At 36.5% G+C, this 22,882-nt stretch overlaps 1 protein-coding gene across 9 annotated transcripts in view; it reads left to right on the top strand.

Moving 5' to 3' along the window:
- NEK1 (NIMA related kinase 1) overlaps positions 1–22,882 on the top strand; it is a 216,960-nt gene that overhangs the window by 24,228 nt on the left and 169,850 nt on the right. For all 9 annotated transcript variants that reach the window (XM_049631313.1, XM_049631305.1, XM_049631310.1 and 6 more), the window contains 6 exons: positions 2,913–3,010; positions 10,967–11,050; positions 14,207–14,274; positions 14,391–14,477; positions 18,025–18,079; positions 20,637–20,837. In XM_049631313.1, the coding sequence (XP_049487270.1) occupies positions 2,913–3,010; positions 10,967–11,050; positions 14,207–14,274; positions 14,391–14,477; positions 18,025–18,079; positions 20,637–20,837 (593 nt within the window). The remainder of the gene's footprint in view (positions 1–2,912; positions 3,011–10,966; positions 11,051–14,206; positions 14,275–14,390; positions 14,478–18,024; positions 18,080–20,636; positions 20,838–22,882) is intronic.

Below are 22,882 nucleotides of genomic sequence, written 5' to 3'. Positions count from 1 at the left end.
ATAATATCCTTATGGTTATTATTTACTTGTTAATTTATATTTTAGAGAGCATGCACGTGCAAGTTGGGGAGAGGGGCATTGAGAGAGAGAGAATCTTAAGCACGCTGTACGCTCTGTGTGGAGCCCGATGCAGGGCTCGATCCTACAACCCTGGGATCATGACCTGATCTGAAATCAAGAGTCAGATGCTCAACCAATTGAGCCACCCAGGCGCCCCCATCCTTATGATCATTACTTTAAATTCTCTGTTAGGTATATTACTTATTTCCATGCCTCTTAGTTCTCTTGCTATGATTTTCATCCTGTTCTTTCATTTGAGACATATTCCTCTGTCTCCTCATATGTTCTAATTCTGTGTCTATTTCTTTTTTAGGAAAGTCAGCTGCATTTTTGGCTCTTGAAAGTAGTGGCTTTATGAAAAAGAGGTCTTATAGTGCCCTGTAATTCAATGTCCCCTGTTCTCCAGAAAGAACATGGCACTTCAGGGGTGTCTCCTATGTTTGATATATATGCTCTGCTATTGTGGCTGAGTGGCATTTACCTTTAATTCAGTTGTCTGCAGTGGCTCGCTTTGCCTCTCGTAGGCAGGGTTTGGACTCTGTGTTGTTGGTGGGCTGGTCTGGGGCTGTCTTGGGCTTGGGTTGAGTCAGACCCGGCTGTTACTAGCAATGCAGTAACACCAAAATGCAAGGCGCTGTCCCTTTGTTTTCTCCTGAGAAGCTTTCATTGGTGGGCAGGGCCTATAGTCAGACCAGGTGTGTGCTCCCAGCCCACTGCTGGGGTGCAGTTGGACTGGCTGTCTGCCCCTCGAGCATGAGTCACTTTGGAGGGGTGCTAGCCCCTTTTGGGGGTCCTTTCAGCCTGCCAGTCTTATGGCATCTCTTTGGATGGGCTCTCCCAGAGGCATATTGAAAGGTAAAGGTCCACAGGAGAATGTGGGTACAGGGTATAGGGTGTTAGCATGGGTCTGCTGTTGGAGGATAACTGGAATAATGCCTGGCTGGAGAGGATATGCCTGTGGAATGTGGGGCAGGTTGCACCATTAGCAGGCTAGGTGGAGAGTATTGGCACTATACTGGTTTCTTATAAGTATCCATGTGCCTACACTGCTGGACAGGGCAGTATTGTGGTGCCTGCCAATTCTTCTGCTCCTGGAGAAGTCTCCCAGCATCCTTGCCCTGCTTGCACAGCTCTGAGATTAATAAAGCACTTTTCTTTATGCCCCAGACATTTTTAAAAGTGCTGCATCTGTTTTTCATCTCTGCTGGGCTATTTGTTGTGGTCTCTGTTTAAGGGTGGTGACAGTATCCTATTGCTGTCTTGCTTTCCTAGAGCCCAGCATGCTGATTTTTAATGTTCCGGTGTTAAGCCCCACTGATTGTAAGATTGTGTGAAATTATGCCCCTATTGTTTTCAATGCCAAATGTTATGGGGATTCATCTTCCCCGTGAGGGTTCCCTGTGCTTGGTGTAAGGGTCCGTTTCTTCCCCCTCTCCAAACCATGGGTGTCCTCCCACCACTCCCCACATTAGTCAGTCCCACAGGTCCTTTTAGCTCCTGACCACGTCTTCACCTTCCTATGTGGCCTCTTCCCTACATTTAGCTGTGGAGAGTCTGTCCTGCCAGTCTTCCAGTCATTTTCTGTATTATTTACATTGATGTGGCTGTTACCTACTTCTATCCGTGAGAAGAGGTGAGGCCAGGATTTCTTAGAAGTCCCCATGAATTATACAGATTCTTTTTTTTTTAATTATTTTTTTTAACATTTATTTATTTTTGAGACAGAGCATGAATGGGGGAGGGTCAGAGAGAGAGGGAAACACAGAATCTGAAACAGGCTCCAGGCTCTGAGCAGTCAGTACAGAGCCCGATGCGGGGCTCGAACTCATGGACCGCGAGATGGTGACCTGAGCTGAAGTCGGACGCTTAACCGACTGAGCCACCCAGGCACCCCTACAGATTCTTAATTAGCTCAGTCATATAGGTTCCCAATCCATGGCACGTTAAAAACAGTTTATCAAAAGGAGGTATGGTAACAAGAACACTACCACAAGGTGCAAGATGCAAGTACTGATGGAAATAAGGCTATAAGCACAGAAGAGTAAAAGAAATGAAAACTGTTCTTTGAGTTGCAGTAGTCTCACTAGTAAGTAGTAGCTTAGTAAATGTTACAAGTGATATCAGCTACTCTCTAATCTGGGCAGAATAAGCATAGTGATACTCTTACATAAGACTAAAGATGGAGGGAAGGATGAGAAGTGTTCTTCTAGTCCTGTCTAGACTAGACGTAGGTAGAATCACAGAAATTTCTTTTCCTGTGGACTGAGTCATAAAGGGGAATAAGATAATGCCCTATTTTCATGTTGACACATTATATACAATTTTTAAAAAGAGCAATAAAATCAAAGAAAGCTCCAAGAGCGTACAGTCTTACTCACTGTTGCGTCCTCAGAATTCATTGCAACATCTGATATTTAGTAAGTAATTGATTAAGTGGATGAAACAAAGCTGAAAAGTAATGGTCAATTAGAAACTAAGTTATAATCCGTCTTTGACAAATTGGTAGAAAAACGTGTTTTTATAGATGCTTAAGAAAATATATCTATTAAATGAAAGCAAGTATGTTTGTCTGCATTTTGTCTGTGTTCCAGAGATGTTTAGACCAACGTGGATACTGCTGTTCAGTAAGATGCTGTATTCTTAGTAGACAATCTTTAATGATGGAGCTGCCTGTTAACCCAGGTTATTATACAATCTGTATAACCGGATTTTGCACTCCAGTTCTTTTGAAGATGGTTCTGGTTTTTAGTAGAACATAATTAATTGCTGCATTTTAGTAAACCCTTGAGTACCTTTAGCTATACTTTTGACATACATTTTAAAAAATGAAATGTAATGTTTATATTTTGTAGAAAATGGTTCTCTCTACATAGTGATGGATTACTGTGAAGGAGGCGATCTGTTTAAACGAATTAATGCTCAGAAAGGCATTTTGTTTCAAGAGGATCAGGTGAGTTAGCATGTAGGAGATTGACTCTTACTCCTGATTATTGAGAAGCAATTCGAAGTTTATTTATATGTGTGTTTATTTGTAAGTACAAATGCTTAATTGTAATTATTAGGGCAGTTTTGTATCGAAATTCTAATATTTCAGTCACATTTCTGTTCTAGTTTCTATTAGTTCCCTGTCTGTTCTAATTAGTTTCTATTAGTTCCCCATCTCATTTCTTGTCTATAATATTATTATTATATTTGTAATATATTTATATCCTTTGCGTGTGTGTGTATAAATGCATATATTTATATATATAACTTTATTCATTATGACTAATTATTTTATATTCTGTCAATTTGGCTTACTGCTGCCAGACCATATTTTCCTACAATGTGGCTTTCCTAAGTAATTGTAGCTCTGGAGGCCTTGCATTGGCAACTACATTCAATCTAATATCTGTTTTGACCTCAGACATCTCTAAAATATGACCCTATCCTACCTGAGCAGTCTTTTTTTTTTCCTAATGTTTATTCATTTTTGAGAGACAAAGCGTAAGTGGGTAAGGAGGAGAGAGAGAGGGAGACACAGAATCGGAAGCAGGCTCCAGGTTCTGAGCTGTCAGCACAGAGCCTGACGTGGGACTCGAATCCACAAACTGTGAGATCATGACCTGAGGGGAAATCAGACGCTTAACTGACTGAGCCATCCAGACACCCCATCTTATTTTTTTTTTCTAGTATTCTCTAATATGCACCCCTTCTCATTTAACAAATATTTATTGATCATTTATTCCCTGTTTGGCACTATTTGTGTTAAGGACACGTTTATATATCTCATTTTTCCTGTGTATTTATTATTTCTTTTATTTTGGTAATACTTTCTTGCCAACTCTCTATTATTAATATTCTACCTTTTTTTTTTAATTACAGTTCAGCTCAAGTCCCAGCCTTTCCTTTGATTTTCCACAAGCACTCTAATCTGTGATCTTTTCTTTCTCTAAATTTCTATTGCAGTTCTCATTATCACCCATTCTTAATTTTTATTATGTGCTTTTACAAAAGGGAATGGGGAGAGCCATGTGCTAGGAATGTTATATTTTTTGTCTCTTTTAAACTTTATAATCCCCCATGAATTAGTGTAGTTTATTTAATAGATAAGAAATCTAACACGTTAAGTAGCTTGTCCCAAATTGTATAGTGTTTGAACTTACTAGTATCTAACTCCAGAGTTTATTAAATATTTGTTTACAGGCTTAAATTGTAAAATTATTAAAAGGTTCAGAAATGGAAATAATTCTTTGCCCACACTTCCATCCCTGAAGATTACTACGTTTTTAGGTGTCTTTTTCCAAATTTTCTTTTTCATACTTGCACATGTACATATATACATCAAGACACAGATATTCAGACATGGAATATTATACATTGCATACTCTATCTTGCTTTTGTCACTTAACAATTACCTTGAGAACCCAAACTTATAAATAGAACAAACTGCTGGTTGCCAGCAGTGGCACCAGTGGCACGGGGAGGGATGTTTGGCAAGATGGGTAAAGAGCAGTGGGTGATAGGGGCTTCCAGTTGTAGAATGAATAAGTTACTGCAATAAAAGGCACAGCATGAGGAATAGTCAGTGATATTGTAATAGCAATGTATGGAGATAGATGATAGCTACGTTTGTAAACATACAAACTTATCAAATCACTATGTTGTACACCTGAAGCTAATGCAACAGTGTGTATCAACTATACTCAAATTAAAAAAATATTTAGAAAGCAAGGGAAATGTTATTTATAATACAAGGGAAAAAATACAGGCTGTGTTAAAAAATTATCTTGATTATTGTCACATGTTTGTCCATGTTGATCAATTATATTTGTTTTAATAGCTACGTTATATCCCATTCCAGCAAAGCCTATGCTTTTTTGTTTCTTTAGGCAGCTTTTTCAGTATCTGTAATGAATGTCTCCCTGTATTTTTTCAAAGTGGATATCATGGTCTTATATTTTTAATTTTTTAATTTTAATTTTTTAAAATTTATTTATTGTTTATTTTACATCCACATTAGTTTGCATATAGTGCAACAATGATTTCAGGAGTAGATTCCTTAAGCCCCTTATCCATTTAGCCCATCTCTCCCTCCCACAAGCCCTCCAGCAACCCTCTGTTCTGTATATTTAAGAGTCTCTTATGTTTTGTCCCCCTCCATGTTTCTGTATTATTTTTACTTCCATTCCCTTATGTTCATCTGTTTAGTATCTTAAATTCCTCGTATGACTGAAGTCATTTATTTGTCTTTCTTTGCCTTCACTTAGCCCCTAGTTCCATCCTAGTACCCTCTAGTTCCATCCACGTAGTTGGAAGTGGCAAGATTTCATTCTTTTTGATTGCTGTGTAATACTCCATTGTGTGTGTGTGTGTGTGTGTGTGTGTGTGTGTGTGTATCACATAATCTTTATCCATTCATCTGCCGATGGACATTTGGGCTCTTTCCATACTTTGGCTATTGTTGATAGTGCTGCTATAAACATTGGGGTGCATGTGCCCCTTTGAAACAACACACCTGTATCCCTTGGGTTAATACCTAGTAGTGTAGTTTCTGGGTCGTAGGGTGGTTCTATTTTTAGTTTTTTGAGGAGCCTCCATACTGTTTTCCAGAGTGACTGCACCAGTTTGCATTCTCACCAGCAGTGCAAAAGAGATCCTCTTTCTCTGCATCCTCACCAACATCTGTTGTTGCCTGAGTTGTTAATGTTAGCCATTCTGACAAGGTGGGATCTCATTGTGGTTTTGATTAGTATTTTCCTGATGATGAATGATGCTGAGCATTTTTTCATGCGTCTGTTGGCCACCTAGATGTCTTCTTTAGAGAAGTGTCTATTCATATCCTTTGCCCATATCTACACTGAATTATTTGTTTTTTGGGTGTTGAGTTTGATAAGTTCTTTTACATTTTGGGTACTAACCCATTATCTCATATGTCATTTGCCGATATCTTCTCCCATTCTGTTGGTTGCCTTTTAGTTTTGCTGACTGTTTCCTTCACTATGCAGAAGCTTTTTATTTTGATGAGGTCCCAATGGTTCATTTTTGCTTCTGTTTCCCTTGCCTCCGGATATGTGTTGAGTAAGATGTTGCTGCGGCCAAGATCAAAGAAGTTTTTGCCTTTTTTCTCATCGAGAATTTTTATGGCTTCCTGTCTTACACTGAGGTCTTTCATCCATTTTGAGTGTCTTTTTGTGTATGGTGTGAGGAAGTGGTCCAGGTTCATTCTTCTGCATGTTGCTGTCCAGTTTTCCAAGCACCATTTGCTGAAGAGACTGTCCTTATTCCATTGGATATTCTTTCCTGCTTTGTCAAAGATTAGTTGGCCTTATGTTTGTGGGTCCATTTCTGGGTTCTGTATTCTGTTCCATTGATCCGAGTGTCTGTTCTTGTGCCAGTACCATAATGTCTTGATGATTACAGTTTTGTAATATGTCTTGAAGTCTGGGATTGTGATGCCTCCTGCTTTGGTTTTCTTTTTCAAGATTGCTTTGGCTATTCAGGATCTTTTCTGGTTCCATACAAATTTAGGATTGTTTGTTCTAGCTCTGTGAAAAATGCTAGTGTTATTTTGATAGGGATTGCATTGAATTAATAGATTGCTTTGGTTAGTGTCAACATTTTAACAATATTTGTTCTTCCAATCTAGGAGCATGGAATGTTTTCCCATTTTTTTTGTGTGTGTGTCTTTTTCAGTTTCTTTCATTAGCTTTCTGTAGTTTTCAGTGTATAGATTTTTCACCTCTTTGTTTATGTTTATTCCTAGGTATTTTATGGTTTTTGGTGCAATTGTAAATGGGATTGATTTCTTGATTTCTCTTTCTGTTGCTTCATTATTGGTGTATAAGAATGCAACTAATTTCTTTGAATTGATTTTATATCCTGCGACTTTGCTGAATTCATGGATCAGTTCTAACAGATTTTTGGTAGAATATTTGGGGTTTTCCATATAGAGTATCATTTTATCTGCAGAGAGTGAAATTTTGACTTCTTCCTGGCCGATTTGGATGCCTTTTATTCCTTTGTGTTGTCTGATTGCTGAGGCTAAGGCTTCCAATACCATGTTGAATAACAGTGGTGAGAGTGGACATCCCTGTCATGTTCCTGACCTTGGCGGGTAAGCTCTCAGTTTTTCCCCATTGAGGATGATATTAGTAGTGGGTCTTTCATACATGGCTTTTATGATCTTGAGGTATGATCCTTCTATCCCTACTTTCTTGAGGGTTTTTATCAAGAAAGGATGCTGTATTTTGTCAAATGCTTTCTCTGCACGTTGTCTTGTATTTTTAAATGCATACCTGTTGTGTGATACCTCATTTAGTTCTGTTTTTCCCCTAGTACTGTTTCTGATCCATTTGTTTTGCTATCTGTGCATTTGTTGCTTCTACCTGCTATGTAATGCTCCATGGTATTCGCTCAACTCTACACTTATTTTTACTGCATCATGCACCCTTAATTAATGTAGTCGGAATAATTTCACATTAGAATTATTTCTTCAACAAGGTTGTAATTTACTGTAAAACAGAGATCACAGTTTTCACTAATGTCCTCTCAGGGTACTTAGGAAAGCTGTGTCTATAAATTGGCACAACTAATCATTTGTTTGATAATACCATGTAGATGGGGACTTATGGTTTGTTGGCAGTAACTTGAAAATATGATCAGGTGAGATCTTGGGTTGTATTTTAGTTAAGTACTATTAAATAAGGTAATGTCCTGTTTCTTACTTATCGCCTGTTTCCACAGTTAAGTGTATTAAATAGGGCACAGAACTTGGAGTAAGAAAACTTGGGTTTCAGTCATTGTTCTACTTATCAGCTTGGTAATTGTTATGTTAACAAATGACTTAACTATTTTGAGTTTATTTCCTCATTCATTAATAGGGATGTTCATTCCACATAGCCAACTTCACTGTTGTGGTGAAGTCAAATAGTAATGTATGTTAATGTATAGAGTGCTATTTTTTTTTATTAGAATTGTACCTAATACATTCCATTGCTTGTGCTCATTTTTAATCATTTGTCTTTACTGAACTTTAAAATGCTTGCTATTATGTTTTGTAACATTCTATAAAATACATTGATAGTCTGTGGATTTGGTTCTGGACTTGGATAAATGTTCTTAGTACATAATGATGTATGTGTGTGTACTATATATTATGCATCTTGTCATCCTAGAAATTATTATGGAGGTCTACTCTATGTATTTTTGTCCATCTCTGAAGTTATTCCATAATAAACAATAAGAATTTTGCAAGTCTTTTTTTTTTAATTAATAGCATTTTTCTATCCTTCAGAATGATGTTTTGTTAGCACAAATAAGAACATTATATATTTTAGCCTGTTTGAAATGGGAATTAGTTAAACAGAAACATCTTATTCCTACTACATCCTGCCATGCTCTGGGCCTTGAAGCATAAAAACATAGGGGCCAGAGTCCATGTTTTGTTTTAGACTGCAGGGTGGCTTGAGTCTGAGATGGTTTTGTTCATTTCTAGATTGGAAGTAGGAAAAGAAAGGCCTGTGTAACAAAATGATTTAGACTGGAAGTCTGGTTAATTAATTATAGTAACCAATACTAGAGTAAAATTTTCTATAGGGATATTTAATAAGGGCTTGATGAATATTTTCCTTAAGTGTAAATCTGGATAGCAAAGTCATTGGCAAATGTCTAGAACTTTCCCATTTTCTGAAATATTTGTTTAATAATAATTTCCTGTACAAATTTAACCCAGGAAAGGCTGAGCTTCTTTTTGATTTGGCAAGTCTTACCATGCTGCTCTTACAACAATGTTGAGCTAATTAATATATTGATAGTGTATTTACTAATAGTAGTGTATGCACCTGAAAAATAATATATGGTTACCTATTTAATCAAAGGACAAAATATTTTAAAGTAAATATAGATGGGGAGGATTCTGGGAAGATGGTGGAGTCGGAAGCAGGAAGAATCTCTCTCCCCATCTACACAACAATTACAGTGGCAGAATCTATCCTGTGAAACTATTTTGGATCTCTGGAGTCTATTGTAGGCATGCAACTTATAGGTGAAAGCTTAAATAATAAATGTGTTTATTTTCAGTCAATTTTAGGTCTTAGCTAGGTAACAGTGGCTGCCACCCATTTTGCACCTCCCAGCACTCAGGCATTCAGCCCTGCATACTTCCCAGAAGCAGTGTAAATGCACGTTGTGGGAACCAGGGTGAGCAAAAAGGTCTATGTCCTCCAAATGTCAGGGATCTGTGCTCTGATTATTTATTATTATTATCATTATTATTTTATTTTAATGAGAGAGAGAGAGAGTGCACAAGCGGGGAAAGAGGCGGAGGGAGAGAGAGAAAGAATCTTAAGCAGGTTCCATACTCAGTGCATAGCCTGACGTGGGGTTCGGTCCCATGACCCTGGATCATGACCAGAGCCTAAATCAAAAGTTGGACACTCAGCTGACTGAGCTACCCAGGCACCCCTGTTCTCTGATTGTTAATTGCAATTTCTGATCTTGGAGGTGCAGACAAGGAGGTGGACAGCCATTATTGTACCTCCCCCCTGATTGAAAGCCCCACTCTTTCATGCTGAGGTGACTTCCATAGTATTTAAAGGGCCAGTGTCCCCACCCCCTTTTTCCCATCTTCATTTCTCTTTTTTTCCCTTTAAGGAAACATGGAAGTACTTAATTCTTTTCAATGGCTGTGTATCTAGTACCGTGATATCACAATATATTTAAATGTGTATTTAGGTGTTTATATTTTTTTGCTTTGATGAACGTTGCTGGCATAAACATCCTTTTACACATCCTTTTGTATTTGTGATACTGTATCTGTAGGACAAATTTGAAATTCCAATTGTTCTTTCAAATGGTATGTGAATTTAAAATTTTTACATACTTTTCCAAATGACTATAATTAACTTTCTCACAAACAAGGTATGCAAAGACTTATTTCCTCACATTCTGGCCAAACTTGTGTGTTATTTTATTTTTCTCAAGTTACAAAAGTGCCTTGTTTTATTTAGTGTTATTATTAAAAAAAATTTTTATTAGTATTTTGTGTGTACATTTATTGGCTTATTTTTTCTCCATCATTTGCTTTTCTAGTCTTTTCTCCACTTCTTATTTTGACTGCCAGTATTTTTCTTAGTGATTTGGATGAACTTTTGCATATTACAGAATTAGCAATCTATCAATTATGTTGCAAGTATTTTCTTAAATAATTATTATACTCGATTATATATTTTGCCCTGCAGATGTTTTAAATTTTATATAGTGAACATGGTCAGTCTTTATTCTTGTAACTTATGGGTTTTAAGTCAGTTTTGAAAGTCCTTCAATCAAAGATTATAGAAAATCAACCTCTATTTTCTTTTACCATCTTATAGTTTAATTTTTGCCTGTTTAAAAAAGCCATCTACTTGGAATTCTTTTGGTGTTAGGAACGAGATAGAAAATAAGCCCTTGTACTTTTAAGTAGCCAACTTCAGAGAGTATGTTTATATATGGTGAATGTGGAAAGAGATAAAACTCAGCTATGTCTTCCAAATTTCAGCCTGATATTTTTCCCCTCGTGATTTTTATTTATGGAGAAAAAAGATGTATTTAAATATAAAGTCATTTACCCTCATAGTATTTTCATTTTTCACTCTTTTCAGGAAGTTTCTATATTCTGATTTATAAGAGATGCTTTAGTAGCAGTCTCTTACATTTTAAAGTCAGTGTGGACCCTTGCACATAATATATCAGCTTGAATATCTACTTAATGTTAGTGACATTAATTACAGTAAAGTTAAAAATTGTAGACTAAATTTCTTTTTTTAAGGACTTAGTTCCCTTCAACCCCAAATATTCCTGAATGTTTTTTTTTTTTTTGGTTAAGAAAAGAATACTGTGAGATGTAAATTTTAAAAGAAATGACAAATCTGATTTTCCCTCTTAGATTTTGGATTGGTTTGTGCAGATCTGTTTGGCCTTGAAACATGTACATGATCGAAAAATTCTTCATCGAGACATAAAGTCACAGGTATGATTATTCTGTCACTAATAACTTCTAAATGGATATGGAGCCAGTGTTGTCTTAGGCTAAAATTTTTGAACCTGATCCAGTCTGCATTGGATTATCGGTTCTCTCTTCACTGTTCTCCCTTCACTATAATACTAGATATCCTTCTTATATGCCTTGTGTGTTAATAGCTCCTGCCTCCTTCCTATATCCTCCTTCTGGGTTTACTCTCATAATGATGGGAAAAAACCCAAAAAATAAATACGTGGAAGGTATATTTTGGGGGGATATTTTATGTCTGAAGATGACTTTTTTCCATTCTCTTACTTTAATGATAATTTGGATATGAACTTCTAGGCTGGAAATTTGTTTTCCTAAAGAATTTTGAAGATATTGCTCATTTGTCTCTTGGCCTCTAGTGTTGCTATTTAGGAATTTAGTCAGTGGTTTCTTATCCGGTTTGTTCTCTTTGGATGACTATACGATATTCTGTATGTCTCCATTGTTCTGAAATTTCATAGGGTTGTGCATTGGTGAAGTTCAGTTATTATTATGTTGTGTACTTTTTAAAAAAAAATTTTTTTTTAACGTTTTATTTATTTTTTGAGACAGGGAGAGACAGAGCATGAACAGGGGAGGGTCAGAGAGAGGGAGACACAGAATCTGAAACAGGCTCCAGGCTCTGAGCTGTCAGCACAGAGCCCGACGCGTGGCTCGAATTCATGGACCGCGAGATCATGACCTGAGCCGAAGTTGGCCGCTCAACCGACTGAGCCACCCAGGCGCCCCTATGTTGTGTACTTTTGATCTGAGAATGTATATTCACCTAGAAATGTTCTGGAAAATGTTTAGCAGTATTTTTTCAGATATTATTTCCTCTATCATTACCTTCATGGTCTTCTGAATTATGTTTCTAGACCTGTGTTGTAGCTTCTTAATCTAACTCTTCCGAGTACCTTATTTGTTTCTTTCACATTTTATTTCTTTGTCTCTCAGTTGCCTTCTAGGTGAATTTCTCAGCCTACTTTCAAGTTACCCAAATCCTTTTTTAATCCTTTTGTCTAAACTGATACATATCTATTTACTTGTTTTTTATAATGACTAGTTTTTTCTCCAAGATTTCTAAATGGTTTTTCATATACCTCTGTTCTTAATCTGATTGGTTTTTATTTCATAATGTCTTGTTCTTTTTAAACGGATTTCTTTCATTTATCTCTTTGCAATTTCCTTTCTTTTTGTTTTTTAAAGATTTTATTTTTAAGTAATCTCTACACCCAACATGGGGCTCAAACTTACAACCCTGAGATCAAGAGTCACGTGCCCTAATGACTGAGCCATCCAGGCACCCCTCTCTTAGCTAAACATACTTATTTTAAAGTTTTTGTCTCTGTTTTATAGAATTAATTCTGTCTGGAGTGAATTCTTGTTCTGATTATTTTATTGGCTTTTTTTTTTTGGAAACTCTTTGTGGGAGATGTTTTGTCCCCATAGCTCACTCATCTGTGCGTAGAGTTTCTTTCATGGATGCCCCACTGGGCTTTCTCAGTCCTCAAACTAGGTAGATCAGAGGGTATTTGTCTCCTGGTGTCAAGGCCATGTGTTTGTCTTACCTTCTTACACCTGTAACCTCTCGTATAGCCTGATTGCCTCCGGATGTGTAGTAGGAAGAGAAGGATCTGTGATGGGAGCTTCATACCTCATCCTTCCTGTCCCCCAACTCTGCCACCTAATCCCAATTTCACCCCATTTTGCTCCATCCCCATCATCCCTGCTTTGTGTCATCTTTGCCTGTGAACATGTGTCTGAATCAAGTCTCCTGAATGATGTGGGGTTTAATTTATGTGCCACAAACTCCTGCCTTTACTGTTTGATAGAGCATTGGGGTTATATATTTATGAATGCAAATTAATTGGGTAAATTATTGGAAAATTTTAAGATTCTTTTGTTATATTTAGGCTAATTGGAATTTTTAAGCATTTTTTTTAATGGGGGAGTCTGAGTTCATTTATTTGAAGTTATATTGAGATATATTTCAAATACCTTAATATTCACCCACTGGAAATGTATTGTTCAGTGATTTTTAGTATATTCACAGAGTTTTGAAACCATTACCATTCTCTAATTCTAGAACATTTTTTTATAACTCCAAAAAGAAACCCTGTACCATTAGCAATCACTTTCCATTCCCTCTCTACTTAGACTCTGGAAACCACTAATTTACTTTCTTTCTCAATGGAATTGCCTGTTTCTGGACATTTTATGTAAATGGAATCATAATATGTGACTTTGTGTATTTTAAGTGGGTTGTCTTTTGTTGCTAATGAATTGTAAGAGTTCTTTATTCTGGATACATGATTTGCAAATATTTTCTCCAGTTCTGTGGGTTGTCTGTTCACTTTTGATATAGTGTTCTTTGAACAAAAGTTTTTAATTTTGGTGAAGTCCACTTTATGTTCTCTTCTTTGCTTGTGCTTTTGGTGTTATATTTAAGAAACCATTGCCCAACCCAATAACACAAAGATGTACTCCCATATATTCCTCTAGCAGTCGTATAGTTTCAGTTCTTATATTTAGGAATCCATTTTGAGTTAATTTTTGTGTATGGTATGAGGACCTACATTCATTCTTTTGTATGTGGATATCCAGTTATTCCAGCTTTTAAAAAATGTTTGTTTATGGGGCGCCTGATTGGTGGCTCAGTTGGTTGTGTCCGACTTTGGCTCAGATCATGATCTCACTGTTCATGAGTTCGAGCCCTGCGTTGGGCTTTGTGCTGACAGCTCAGAGCCTGGAGCCTGTTTCGGATTCTGTGTGCGTCTCTCTCTCTGCCCCCCCACCCCCACGCTCTGTCTCTCTCTCCTTCAAAAGTAAACATTAAAAAAATTTTAAAAAATGTTTATTTTTGTGAGAGAGAGAGAGCGAGCATGTGCGCGCAGGGGAGGGGCAGAGAGAGGGAGATAGAGGATCTGAGTGGGCTTCCATGCTGACAGCAGAGAGCCCATTGTGGGGCTCAGACTCACAAACCATGAGATCATGACGTGAGCTGAATTTGGATGCTTAACCGACTGAGCCACCCAGGCACCTCCCAGCTTTTTTTAAACTAGATTTGTTGTTGTGAAAAGAGTTGTCAGGACTGGACTGTAACAATATTTCTGGCTTTTTATATCTCTTAAACAGAACATATTTTTAACCAAAGATGGGACAATACAACTTGGAGATTTTGGAATCGCTAGAGTACTTAATAGGTAACATACTAATTTTAAACTTTGTTTTGATAAAATGTCCATGGTGGTGTATATGTTTTAATTTATAATATATTTTAGTATCTTAAGCTTCTCCAATAATTCTTTTTTTGTCCTAGTACTGTGGAACTGGCTCGAACTTGCATAGGGACCCCATACTACTTGTCACCTGAAATCTGTGAAAACAAACCTTACAATAATAAAAGGTATTTAAAATGATATTCATTACATGACATATTCCCTTTAAATCTTTCTCTTGTGCTGTATTTACTGACCTCAGGATATTATTGCAAAATCATTAATGCTCATAAAAATGTATATGTAAATATATATATATACACACACACATACGTACACCCATTTTTTTACTATACAATGAGGGGGGGATTGCAAATAAGTTATTTCACTGTCTTTCTAAAGGAACTATAGAAAGTATCACCTTATTGTTTAAGTTATAATTGGAAATAGAGTATTTACTTTGGTCTTTGTCATAGCACTTCCTATTGAAATATCTAATAGTTAATATTTATTGAACAAATTATATGCCCGGCACTGGTTTGAATGCTTTCTATGTATTGACTCCTTTACTCTTCACAATAATCTAATGAGTTGTAAGCATTAATTATTCCTCCTTTTCCTTGTAAGGAAGCCAAATGCAGGGAGAGAGGGAAAGCAACTTGCAAGTCCCAGGCATCTGGCTCCCAAGCCCAAATCCCTAATCATTGAGTTGTACTGTGGCTAACAGATTGTAGAACATGTGACTGGGATGAAGAATGCTGCTGCTGAATTCTATTTACCATTTATTTTCTTTCTAACTGAAATATACTAGCCAAGAAATATTGGTCTTAAATTTGAAAGCAGGGGTACTTGGGTGGCTCAGTCACTTAAGTGACTGACTTTGGCTCGGGACATGATTTCGTGGTTCATGAGTTTGAGCCTGGCTTCGGGCTCTGCGCTGACAGAAATAGCATTAAAATCTAAAATTACTTGAGCTTAGGGCACAGCTCAGTTGGTTAAGCATCCAACTTCTGATTTTGGCTCAGGTCACGATGTCACAGTTCGTGAGTTCAGGTCCTGCTTTGAGCTCCATGCTTGTTTGTGTGCATGCGTGCTCTTTCTCTCTCAAAATAATAAGTAAATAAACTAAAAAAAACTTTGAAAGCACTCACAGAAGTTAAAAGGAAGAAAGCGATAGCTCCTTTTTTTGAGTGGGAAGGAAGCTATGTTTGAAACCTGAGCGCTTGAGACTGAGAACATTAATGTATTTTTTAAATGAATTTAAATTACAATAATCAGTCTAGTTCATGGAAAGTATTATTTAGTGTATATTCTTAATGATACTAGCATTTCTTTGAGCTAAAGTAATTTTTTAAAGTTTATGTATTTATTTTGAGAGAGAGAGAGTGAGGGAGGGGCAGAGAGTAGGGGAGAGAGAGAATCCCAAGCAGGCTCCTCTGCTCTCAGCATGGAGCCCAAAGCAGGGCTTGAACTCATGAACTGTGACATCATGACCTGAGCCAAAATCAGAAGCTGGATACTTAACCAGCTGACCCACGCATGTGCCCTGAACTGAAGTGATTTTAGACTTTAATGCTATTTCTGTATCTTATGAATAAGTCAACTGTGAAAAATATCAGTCTTTATCTTTTTTTTTTAATTTTTTTTTTTTAACGTTTATTTATTTTTGAGACAGAGAGAGACAGAGCATGAACGGGGGAGGGTCACAGAGAGAAGGAGACACAGAATCCGAAACAGGCTCCAGGCTCTGAGCTGTCAGCACAGAGCCTGACGCGGGGCTCGAACCCACGGACCGTGAGATCATGACCTGAGCCGAAGTCGGACGCTCAACCGACTGAGCCACCCAGGCGCCCCTCAGTCTTTATCTTTAAATTAGGAATGTATTTAATCCTTTGGTGAATTAAAAAAAAATTTTTTTTTTAAGCACTTTATTTATTTTTGAGAGACAGAGTGTGAGCATGGGAATGGGAGAGAGAGAGACAGAGACACAGAATCTGAAGCAGGCTCCAGGCTCTGAGCACAGAGCACTGTCAGCACAGAGCCCGACACTGGGCTTGAACCCACCAACCATGAGATCATGACCCGAGCTGAAGTCAGAGGCTTAACCGACTGAGCCACCCGGGCGCCCTGAGAATTTTTTATTTTATTTATTTTTGAGACAGAGAGAGGCAGAGCATGAGCAGGGGAGGGGCAGAGGGAGAGGGAGACACAGAATCCAAAGCAGACTTCAGGCTCTGAGCTGTCAGCACAGAGCGTGCCGTGGGGCTTGAACTCACAGAGTGTAAGATCATGACCTGAGCTGAAGTCGGATGCTTAACCGACTGAGCCACTCAGGTGCCTGAGAATTTTTTATTGTAATGTTTATTTTTATTTTTGAGAGAGAGAGAGTGACAGAGTGTGAGCAGGGGAGGGGCAAGAGGGAGAATCTGAAGCAGGCTTTAGACTCCCAGCTGCAGCACAGAGCCCGACACAGGCTCCAACTCAGGGAACCGTGAGATCATGACTTGAGCTGAAGTTGGACACTTAACCGACTAAGCCACCCAGGCACCCCTGAGTATTTTCTATAAAACTAATTTTGTGGGGAAAATAGTTTAAAAATGTCATGGATGAGCATTGTCAGTATACTTTAAAATTCATATTTTTCTAAATATGTTTTAAAGTATTTTTTAAAATAGGATCATTAGTGTAATGGTTTTGATTATACATGTTACATGTACTAACATGTACAAGTTACTAAATGGCTTAATTACTATTCACATTTTTTTGCTAGTTGATCTTGAAACTAAATAAATTTTGGGGGTTATAGATTTATATTTGTAGCTTTTTGTGAGTTTAGTTAAAGGTAACTTTGGGATTTCAGTATTGGATTTTCTTTTTTTCCAATAAGTTCAGCTTTCAGGAGTAGTGGTTTTTGTTTTTATTGACTACTAAGGGCAACTGTTGCTCTGAACTATGAGATTTTTATTTTTTCTTTTTAAAAATGGAAGATAGCATTTAATTATAAAAATATGTGTAAAAGAGGAAGAAACTATAAAGGAGACATTATAACTAAGTCCTTAAGTTAAGATTAAATAAATATATTTACCTTATATAATATTTCAGTTGGCTGTCCTATGTTTCAGATAAATTTGAGTAAATTAATATTTTCTTGTTTATCATGAAAACAGTATTTTGCTTTTATAATATATAGATTTTTAATTGTATTATTTTTAAAAGATGTTTATTTTGAGAGAGAGCACACACGTGCATCTGGAGGTAGGGCAGGAGAGAGGGAGAAAGAGAATCCCGAGTAGGTCCTGTATTGTCAGCGTTATCCTGATGTGGGGTGGGGCCCGATCCCATGAACCTCAAAATCATGACTTGGGATGAAATCAAGAGTTGGATGCCCAACTGAGCCTCCCAGGTGCCCCTTATATTTTTTTTAAATCATGGTATTTCATAAATAATTGAATAAAATAACTAGAATATTCATGAAATTTACTGATTTTGTTCTTTTAAATATTACATTTCTTTAATAAAACTTTAAAATAATTGCTTGGGCAACTGCTTCTTCTAATCTGGGATAGCTACTTTTATCATTTGGATATGGTTGAAATTTTGAGTTTTAAAGGATATATTTTATGGAACATATATTTTTGGAAAGCATTTTCATTTTGCTTTCGTTTCCTTTAAATAAAAAAAAATTTAAGTAAACTCTGATACTTAGAGAAAATTTCTCATTTTTCCCTTTTCTAGTGACATTTGGGCTCTGGGGTGTGTCCTGTATGAAATGTGCACACTTAAACATGCAGTAAGTAGAACTTTCTGAAATATTTTAAAAATTATGTCCTGATGTACCTATAATATTTCTATGTTTTAAAAATCATATGCCATCTTTCAGGGGGCCCACTTGTACTGGAAATTCTTCTCTGTCAGTTTTTAAGTTTCTCATCTTTCAAGTGTAAATTTAAATAGATTTTCCTTTAATATATACATATATTACATATGTATGTTATATATTTATTATTATAATAAGTATATCATACTTTTTTACAGGAAATTATTCCTAATGAGAAAAACAAATTTGCTGTCTTTTTAATGTTACATTCATATATGAATTTGGTATTTTAGCTTATTTATTTCATCTTGGTGATTTCTCTCAAAACACCCGAATTATTTGAGTTTGGAATTGAAATTGAAGAACAATTTTTTACCATATTCATTGAGGGATTTTATCAATTCAAATGCTCTTTAATTAAAATTTTTATTTTTTAGACTTTGTTGAGATGGCACATAATACTCCCAAAAGGGGGAGTTTTTGTCTTAAATAAGTTGAATTTTAGCCACTTTCCATTTCAAAATTTTGCTCTTTAAAAATGCTCCCCCCATTAAACAGTAATGTATTTTCATTACAGAAAACTTAAGAAAATAGATAAAAATAGAAAGAAGTGAATGAATATCAAAAGTAGTTCCTGTAATTGGTAATAAGTACTTGTAATATTTTGTTGTTTCCTTTCAGGCTTTCTTCTACATTAATTTTTAAAAGGATTTTTTTCTCTCTGTCTAAAGTGTGATTATATTGTATAAGCAGTTTTATAGCCTTGTTTGTATTTCCTGATATTATTTGGGGGATTTTTTGTTGTTGTTGTGTTTTTTAATGATTGCACACTCTTCTACTGTATTGTCTTAGCTGTTATTTTTCTTTCTCAAGGTAAAAAAGCATAGGCTGCCAAAGTGATGTGGAATGGTAGTTATCAGATCTGTATTTCAAAGAATTGGTCAGTTTTTCTGACATAACAGTCATTTTAGGTCTAACTCAGTGCATTTTCTTTCATTTTTCATCTACATTGTTCTGTCACCGTTGCTTCTGTATTTTGGAGCTATTTACACTTAAGTAGACACATGAAGTTAAGTAATTCACTCACCTTTATGAAAAAAGCTTGTCAGTTAAGAGATAAATGAAAATTGATTGTAGGGAAGGAATAATTTATCATTCTGCATTTAGAATTCCTTCTTAGGTACATAGATATTTCTAAATTTCTATTTGAATTGTACTCAAATTTTAATAACCTGAATATCATATTGTAATTGTCTAGGAGAATTCAACATTTAACAGAACGTTTTTATACTTGGTATAATTATCAATACCTAATTTATAGCAAGTTTTGTTTTATTAATGTGTATGTTAAGAACATGTTACAGTGTGTAACTATTCTATACTATTTTAGCAGAGATATCAAAAGCTTAATTTTACTTTGAAAATGAAAATTAAATCTTTAGATTTTAAACTGCCCCCCCTTTTTTTTTTTTTAAATTTCAGTTAGGGTTTATAGTGTGTTTACTTTTTTTTTTAAATTTTTTGTTTTTAATGTTTATTATTGAGAGATAGAGCATGGGAGGGACAGAGACAGGAGAAGACACAGAATCCGACGCAGGCTCCAGGCTCTGAGATGTCAGCACAAGAGGCTGACGTGGGGCTCAAACTCACAAACTGTGAGATCATGACCTGAGCTGAAGTCAGATGCTTAACTGACTGAGCCACCCAGGCAACCCTGTTTACTCTTTTTTTTTAGTTTAGTTATTTATTTAGAGAGAGACAGAGACAGTGCAGATGGGGAAGGGCAGAGAGATGGAGAGAGACAGTCCCAAGCATGCTGCCAGTGCAGAACCTGATGTGGGGCCTGAACCCACGAAACTACCAGATCATGACCTGACCCAAAACCCAAGAGTCAGATGCTTAACTGACTGACCCACCCAGGGGCCCCTATTGTGTTTACTCTTAAGATATATACTATTCCCATTGATATGGCTTATATTCCTCTTTGGAATATTTGCCACATTGCTCCTTACATGGCTTTTGGAAGTATCACACAGTTCATAATAATGAGCAGTGTTTAAAAGGAAAGTAATTAGTATTTTTATTTATTATATTTTTCTCAGATACTTGTCGTTTTGTAGTTAATTTCCTTTCCCAGTTACTGCAACAAGGCACAGATAGGCAGGTCTTAAATGAAGACTACAAGGTTTGTTTGTTTTTGTCTTTATTATTATTCTTATGTTTTTATAAAATCTTTAATACCTTTATTCCATCTTTCAGTGTGTTGAATAAGTAAAAATTAATCTTTTAACAAGTTATGATGTTTTATGAGGACTATTAGTCTCTTTTAAGTATGTTTATAAATAACCAAGTAAACTTTGTTCTGAATAACATATGCTAATATATATATGTATACATATATGTATTCTGATTAAAATATTTTTAAGAGGATTATAGTTCTGTTCTTTAGGAAAAGAACTATTTCTCATTGTTTATTCCTATTTTCAATTTAGTATGTTTCATACATGTTTATTTATTTTCTGGATTTTAGTTTGAAGCTGGCAGTATGAAAAACCTGGTACTGAAGATAATATCTGGATCTTTTCCACCTGTGTCTTTACATTATTCTTATGATCTCCGCAATTTACTCTCTCAGTTATTTAAAAGAAATCCTAGGGATAGACCATCAGTCAACTCCATATTGGAGAAAGGTTTTATAGCCAAACGCATTGAAAAGTTTCTCTCACCTCAGGTATGTGTTTTTTGTTTTTGTTTTTACTTTAAAATAGTAAGATTATGGTGCTTAATTAGGACATGGCCTATGTTTTGTGGAGAGCACAGCACAATTCTGGAAGATCGAAGTAGCTTTTTCAAATTATACTGGAGTCACCTTTCTTTCCATTTTCATACAGTTCTTCCCCTTTGTATTTGTTTTCTAGTTGTGAATCTGTGGTAGAGAAAACATTCCTCCTGTGTTCCTCTTACCAGTTAATTTTTACACTTCCAGTCACCAAATGTGTGGTTGTTTCTCCCACACCAAGCAATTCTGCAACATAGCTGGGTGTCCTGCAATTTAGTTCAGTCTGGTACTGTCTACCTGGAGATGTATATCATCATATCCCACAGATTAAGGGCTCAGTTCCCCAAGACTGCCCCACTTCTGAAGCCAATGGCAAGTTCACGTTGTCACCTGTGCTTTTGACTGACCAGCTATAAATCAGAGGTTCCCACAACCCCCTCCTCTGGTTTGGTTACTAGAGTGGTTCACAGAATTCAGAGAAATATTTACTTAAGTTTACCAGTTTATTGTAAAGGAATACTAACTATAAAGGATACAGATGAACAGCCAGGTGAAGGGATACATAGGGAAAGGTCTGAAAGTGTCCTGAGTGCAGGAGCTTCTGTTCAGTGAAACAGATGTGTCACCCTGCTGGCATGGTCACCAACACAGAAGCTATCTGAATCCTGTCGTTCACATTTTTTATGGAGGCTTTATTATGTAGACATGATTGATTAAATCATTGCCCCTTAGTGTTTGATTCAACCTCTAGTCCCTTTCCTCCCCCGGAGAGGAGTAGGAATGAGAGTTCCAACACTCTAATCATGAGGCAGATTTCCCTGGCAATCAGCTTCCATTCTTAGGGGCTTTCTAGATGTCACCTCATTAACATAAATTCTGAAGTGTACTTGAAAGGGGCTTGTTAAGGGATATAGGAGTACTGATGCATAGGGGCACTTGTACCCCAATGTTTATAGCAGCACTCTCAACAATAGCCAAATTATGGAAAGAGCCCAAATGTCCATCAACTGATGAATGGATAAAGAAATTGTGGTTTATATACACAATGGAGTACTATGTCGCAATGAGAAAGAATGAAATATGGCCCTTTGTAGCAACGTGGACGGAACTGGAGAGTGTTATGCTAAGTGAAATAAGCCATACAGAGAAAGACAGATACCATATGGTTTCACTCTTATGTGGATCCTGAGAAACTTAACAGGAACCCATGGGGGAGGGGAAGGAAAAAAAAAGAAAAAAGAGAGGTTAGAGTGGGACAGAGCCAAAGCATAAGAGATTCTTAAAAAATGAGAACACACTGAGGGTTGATGGGGGGTGGGAGGGAGGGAGGGGTGGTGATGGGTTTTGAGGAGGGCATCTTTTGGGATGAGCACTGGGTATTGTATGGAAACCAATTTGACAATAAATTTCATACATTTAAAAAAAAAAGGGGGGCTTGTTAGTGGGAATGCAAGCTGGTGCAGCCACTCTGGAAAACAGTATGGAGGTTCCTCAAAAAATAGACTAAAAATAGACTAAAATAGACTAAAAATAGAACTACCCTTTCTCCTCATTGAAAACTTAGGATATTTTCTTGAAGTAATATGATCAGTGACATTTATATTTGTAAACCAGAAGCCTATGCTTCAGCAAAAAAAAAAAAAAAAAAAAAAAAAAAAAGGAAACTGTATTATATTAAACTCATGAGCCATTCAATGTTTAAGTTCTGTGAACATTCCATGTACTTTCACATTCATGATGTTCTACAATGCTGTTTGCCCTGTAGGATCCTACATGCCTTGTTAACATAAAATCCCCAGTGTGGCATAAAATAAATGTCTCTTGTGTTTGTGGCACAGTGTGATGAGGGGAAAAAAAAAAAAAAGAACTACCCTATGACCTAGCAATTGCACTACTAGGCATTTATCCAAGGTGTGCTGTTTCAAAGGGACACATGCACCCCCATGTTTATAGCAGCACTATCAACAATAGCCAAAGTATGGACAGAGCCCAAATGT

Source organism: Panthera uncia, chromosome B1 (genome assembly GCF_023721935.1).
Source record: "Panthera uncia isolate 11264 chromosome B1, Puncia_PCG_1.0, whole genome shotgun sequence".
Taxonomy (NCBI): domain Eukaryota; kingdom Metazoa; phylum Chordata; class Mammalia; order Carnivora; family Felidae; genus Panthera; species Panthera uncia.
This window is presented reverse-complemented; position numbering and strand designations above follow the sequence as displayed.